This window comes from Acanthochromis polyacanthus, chromosome 14 (assembly GCF_021347895.1).
Source record: "Acanthochromis polyacanthus isolate Apoly-LR-REF ecotype Palm Island chromosome 14, KAUST_Apoly_ChrSc, whole genome shotgun sequence".
Lineage (NCBI taxonomy): Eukaryota > Metazoa > Chordata > Actinopteri > Pomacentridae > Acanthochromis > Acanthochromis polyacanthus.
The window spans coordinates 6,700,512-6,706,678 of NC_067126.1; the positions used below are offsets into that span (position 1 = coordinate 6,700,512).

General features: G+C 38.3%; 1 protein-coding gene and 1 long non-coding RNA gene across 2 annotated transcripts; one reads left to right on the top strand and one right to left on the bottom strand.

Annotated features, from left to right (window-relative positions):
- Positions 1-790: 790 nt before the first annotated feature.
- Positions 791-1,335, bottom strand: LOC127537187 (uncharacterized). The gene is made up of 2 exons (XR_007946807.1): positions 1,295-1,335; positions 791-1,211 (listed from the first exon to the last, which is right to left on the bottom strand). It is a non-coding gene; the product is annotated as an uncharacterized LOC127537187 (long non-coding RNA).
- Positions 1,336-3,697: 2,362 nt separating this feature from the next.
- Positions 3,698-4,630, top strand: LOC110972111 (olfactory receptor 4D6-like). The gene has a single exon (XM_022222511.2). It carries the CDS (start codon positions 3,698-3,700, stop codon positions 4,628-4,630), a length of 933 nt encoding a protein of 310 aa, XP_022078203.2.
- Positions 4,631-6,167: the final 1,537 nt, after the last annotated feature.

The following is a 6,167-nucleotide window of genomic DNA, read 5'->3' on the forward strand; positions in this document are numbered from 1 at the left end:
TTTATCCACATAGCCTAAATGTCTGCATCCATATCATGTTATGTTAAATAATTAAGCCTATTTAAACTAACATAGACTTCTGCTCAGCCAACAGAAAGAAAGCAGATGCCTGTAAAACGGTGGTATAAAATGTCATGGATGCATATATATATATATATTTATATATATATATATATATATATATATATATATATATATATATATACCTTGTAATTGTAAGTAGGCAACACTCCAAAGATTTATCCAAATGGTAGTTTAAGTTTACTGAAACATGTCACTGATCGAGGATGAAGAGGATGAAACTGTGTCTGCTGCCTTTACAGAGGGGGATCCAGAAAGGCATACAGAGCTATGTTACTGATAGTTCTCTTCTCATTCACATTTTGGGTGGAATATAGAGTGTGACATTTAGCCTACACTGAAGTATTGCACATTCTCATCCTTTTTAACAGAGCATGGCTGGACAGCAGCAGGATGGTTCCTCAGCTTCCACTGCACAGACTGACACAGTGAGATGGATGTTCAGGAAACACCAGAGCTTCATTCTGTGCAATTCATGTGCAACTGTATAATTTAATGTCCTCTATGTATTCCCAGTTATCAGTAAAACAGATTTACAAACTGCATTTGCTGAGAAAAATCCAAAAAAACAGATTAGGAGGGGAGATCTGGAAATTGAAATACTGGAGCACAAGTTAGAGGTGGTGATGGTCACAGGTGAATTATGTTAACTACTGGAACATGAACTGAACTATCTGTTTTATCTGTAGGAAATAAAGAAGAGCAAATGAAATGTGTATCATGTCTTTATTTGCTGTGGTGGTGATGATGGTGACTTAAACTCTAAAGTGATTATTGCATACGGTGTCTCTGACTGCTCTGCTGTCCTGGATAGCTGCAGGTGGATGGGCTCATCATCTGGGTCTTCAGTTTGTAGGGCAGGGTGTTGCTCTCCTCTAATAGTGGTAATATTATGAAGAACAACACATGCCACAGTAATATCACAGGCCCTCTCAGGGGTCACCCTGAGGAGATGTAGGCTCTGGAAACGGGCTTTCAGCAGGCCTATGGTCATCTCCACCCGGGCTCTGGTCCTGCAGTGAGTCCGGTTGAAGTTCTGTTGGGGGCCTGGTTCAGGGTCAGGGTATGAGGTCATCAGCCTGGGTTGTCATGGTAACCCCTGTCACCCAGCAGAAGGCCATCAAACTCTCCTGTAATGTACAGTGGATACATCAGAGCATATTAAAGGAGGGAGACAAGAGAATTCTATTGTGAAAATCTTTATGCTGCTGACCACGCTGCAGTCTGTTGCTCAGGTTAGACTCTCCATAAATACTGGAGTCATGAACAGACCCAGGTCACGTGGCCTCCACATTAGAAATGATGTATGCAGCATCACATATGATCTGGACAGTGCAGAGAATGACAGATGTTGAACTATGATGCAGTCTTTAACATTTAGAAACAGTCGTCAGTCTACCTGTAGCCTACCTGCACATTTATGCTGTGAATGGACTTCCTGTTCATGATGTGAGGGAGCTGTGATGGGGATGTGTGTGCATCTATGCAGCCAATCACACTGGGAAATCCTGAAAGAAATTAAAATGACTAATCCCAGTCTGAGGCTGCAGCACAATGTCATTAACAGAATATGATTTAAAATGAATTTAACAGATCTCTACATCATTCACCTGCAATCCCATGGATCCTCCTTGATGCTCTGACAGGTTTATGTCCACAATGATGAGTAAAAGTCGTTTCAGAGCCAGGAAAACTTTTCTGACTGTCCTGCATACAGTTGTCTTACTGTAGTGTTCTGCATCCCCGACATTATATAAAAACTTCCATTTGCAAAGAACCGCAGCGCAACACACAATATCTGCTGGATGTGAGAGCATGACTGCGGCTGGTAATGTAAATGTAAGGACGGATTAGGTTGTTTATGTAGATTATGGACTTCAAACGATTATGAAACGGTACCGCTCAAACCGATAATTGTCCGGAAATGCGAGAACATTTATGCTCGGTCTGATAACAATCTACCGACGAATATTTAATTATCTGTGCAGTAATGCTGCTCCTTTATTCACTGGATCGTTAATAAAAGCTGTTCTACGCCAAAACTCGCTCGCTTACTGACTGAATGAATGAGGAAATGAAACAGCGTGTGTGGCTGAAAGAGGGCGGAGACGGAGAGAAACTCGAGGTTTTCTCAGATAAACCTGCTGGCGAGCAGGTTAGAGTCATAGAGTCTGTTACTGCGGTAACTGACCGAGAGTTGAAGTTACCCCTCTTTGTGAAACAGGCTAGAGTTACCCCGCATTCCCTGGTTAGAGTTACCTCGCTTCGTGAAGCGGAAAACTCTGAGTTTCCCTCATTTCAGGGTTAACAAACTCAGAGTTTTCACTAAACCTGCTTCGTGAAATAGACCCCTGTTTCTTCATCACAGTCCACAGGTTCTTGAATGGGTTTAAGTCAGGACTTTGGGAAGACCAGTCAAAATCTTCATTCTGGCTTTGATTTATCCATTTCTTTACCAATTTTGAGCTGTGTTTTGGCTCATTGTCTATCATAAACACCCAACTACATCGTAATCCTCCTTGAATATTTCATTAACTATCTGAAAAACACCAGTTCCATTTGGAGCAAAATAGCCCCAGAGCATAATACTGCCACCACCATGCTTAAAGGTAGGTTTGTCGTTCTTGGGGTTAAAGGCCTAAATATCTCACCTTCAAACATATTTCTGGTGATTGTCTGTGGAACTCTCTTCCAGAAGGCCTTTTCTTTGACAATGTGATGTGGTACTCAACTTTACCATGAACTTTATACTTACAAGCAGTCGTTTGTGCAGATGAATTTGGTCTGTAGCTGATTTGAAATGACTCCAGGTTACGTTCCCGACTTGTTCAAGTCAATGATTTACTTTTCATATCTTTGCTGAGCTCCGCAGACTTTCCCACTGTAGTTGTTGAGGCTGAGACTAATGACTGTATCAAATGGGCCCTATTTAAAGTATCTTCCAGGAGTCAGCAGCTTTAGTCAATTGTATTAAGTCCAAAGTGTTAAGAAAATGTATTTACCCTGGATATGCTTTCTACAATATCAAAAATGGATAATTCCAGTTGTTACATGTGTATTTTCACCCAGCATATTTTGTCATATTTCCATAAGACCAATAATAAATTGTTGAAAGAACCAAAATGCATGATTTTTTTTAAATAACAAAGGCACATCTGTTTCAGTGTTTCCATCTCAGAAAAATAAGAGTCACTGATGAACTCAAAGGTGCAACGATCTACATGGTCTTTATAAGTTCACATTAACGTTTTTTCACTACGACATATTTAGCGATAATTTCTTGTCTGAATAAAGTCAGTTGGGACATTTTGTGAATGTATGTGCTGAAGACATGGCAAGACAACAAACAACATCAACACCCATGGGTTCAGCTTCAAGAGTTGGTTTGAAGTGTTCACATGGTAACAGGTCAGTTAGATTAATGAGATCCACAGAGAGAAAAAACACTTTATAAAATCATTCCACTGATTCTTTACTTTCTGTGATCTGGAGATGACAGTGGATCTCATGGTCAGGTATCTCACACTTGTGTGTCTATGGAATCCTGATATCCTTTTCTTTATTATTATCCAATCTGCCTGTTATGTTGTTTAATGTCTAATTGTTGATAATATTAATGGATGATAAGTTCAATACAACATATATAACCTTTGATGGTTATGTACAAATTCAAAAATACAGATATCTCTATTTTTTAATGACATTGACGGTATATGTTTTAATAATCTGCAGTAACTCGACTATTGTGTACCTGATCTGGATTCACCAAAACCTCCATGAGCCAATGTACATTTTCATTGCAGCTCTGTCAGTGAACTCTTTTCTTTTCAGCACTGCAATTTACCCGAAACTTTTTATTGATGTTTTATCAAAGAAACAGGTCATATCCTATGCAGCTTGTCTGTTTCAGTATTTGATGTATTATGCATTGGGTGGTTCAGATTTCTTACTGTTAGCAGCCATGGCTTATGACAGATATGTTTCTATATGTAAACCATTGCAATATATAACTGTAATGAAAAAAAGAACCATTGTTTTTTTTCTGTTTTATGCATGGTTTCTGCCTGGCTGTCACATCGGAGGGGCACTGGCACTGGCACTAGGTGGCAAAAAGCAACTCTGTAGCTTTACTTTGAAAGGAATTTTCTGCAATAATTTAATCCAGAAACTTCACTGTGTGACCTCCATAGCGGTACCAATATATGGTGTCTTTGTGTTTCTCAACATTGTCATACTCCCTGTGCTTTTCATACTTTTTTCATACACAAAGATACTTACAGTGTCATACCGAAGCAGTGGAGATGTCAGGAGAAAAGCTGTCGAGACCTGTTTACCGCACCTGATTGTTTTAATCAGTTTCTCTTGTTTGTGTGCATTTGATTTCATTATGGCTGAAGTGAAATATGATTTTCCAAAAACTGTGAGATTAATTATGAATTTACAAGTGGTTGTGTATAGTCCTCTGTTTAATCCAATTATATATGGAGTCAAACTGAAAGAAATCTCTAAACACATAAAGAAGATGTTCTATAACGTCAGTTTAAGCTAAATAACGCCCATGTCTTCTCAAATACCTTTGCGTGATTTTGATTTGCTTGTAAGAGAACTGGAATTTGTTTCTATTGCTAACATATATTCAAGACGATAATGTTAACTTCACTAACATGATAACATGTATGCAGTTTTCCCTTCATTCTATGTACCCATTTATCCAATAAATGCTTGCTTGAACTCAGTAACCAGTGCGTATATTTCAAGTTTCAAGATATTTATTTCCATTGCACGGAAAATCAGACAGCTACACTGGACAATGAAAGTCTCATTTTGTTGATCCTCCTTAACTTCATGAACACAATGTAGAAAACGCTGAAGCAATTCTAAATATGCAAGCAAACTTAAACTGACAACGGCAGTGGTTGTGAAGTGCACAGTGCATTTGTAAACTTTGTTTTTTGTGATTGATGAAGAGCAAGTGTCAACATTTTACTTAGAGAAAATGTCAGGTATATACATAAGCTGTCCTAAAAGCGAATAACTGCATTCTCTTTATTTTGCTGTACTGATGATTTGATTTTTTTTTTGCAGTTTCAAGTTGTTTAAGCAACAAAATGGAAACAAAACGTGTGCACTTGTGTATGCTAACAAGCTAAGTACTGGTAGGACTGTAACTTTCACATTTCATGAGGATTTTTTCTTAGGTATAAATAGATTTTAAAAATTAACATTAATAACCACAATGTTGTTGGTGTTAAACAAGTATCTGATTCATATGGATTGCTGACTGTGAACTTTCATTAGCTCATCTGTGTCTGCAGCACATACTCCCCTGGGAAATGAACACACACACAGTGGCACAACTCTGGGGAAGTTCCATAAAATATGTGAAGAAAAGTAGGGATGAAAGTCCAACATCTGACTTGAATGAACGTAGCAAATCTGTTGGGGGAAAAAGTGATTCCATAAGTGCAATTTGGCAGCATGTTGCCTTCTGGTAGTAATAATTTGAACATCCGATTAACAAAAAATAGCAATGTAGCTCCCATAAACAAAACCAGAGAGAAACACTGCAATAAACTGCTGATTAACTGAAATCAAGTAGCAATTCACTTGAAATGTACAAAGTATTTCTCCCCCTTGGAATTTTTATTCTTTTATTGTTTAAATATTTTTTCACTTCGAAGTGACTCATCTAATTCAACTCAGGTACAGCCAAGTGTTGCTAAAAGTCACTCAGTGAAATGGAAATAACCTCAGTGCAGTGAATGTGTTTTGAGTGACTTTAGTATGAAGACGCTTGTAGCTGGAAGCTCCAGTCACTGGTGAATCAGTCCTCCTGGATATAACTACACCGTGAAGACATAATAATAGTCCAAGTAGTTCCATAAAAAGATTATTGAAAAACGCAAGTCAGGAGTCCAAATCAATAAAGGCTTATCTTATCCTTAAGAAATGAAAGATAAATGGTGCATGCTTGAATTTGCCAGGAGTAGGCCAACCTTAAAACCTGAGTGACTGTGCAAGGAAGAGACTTGTGAGGGTGGCCACCAAGATACCCATGACTTATCAGAAGAAGTTACAATACGCAT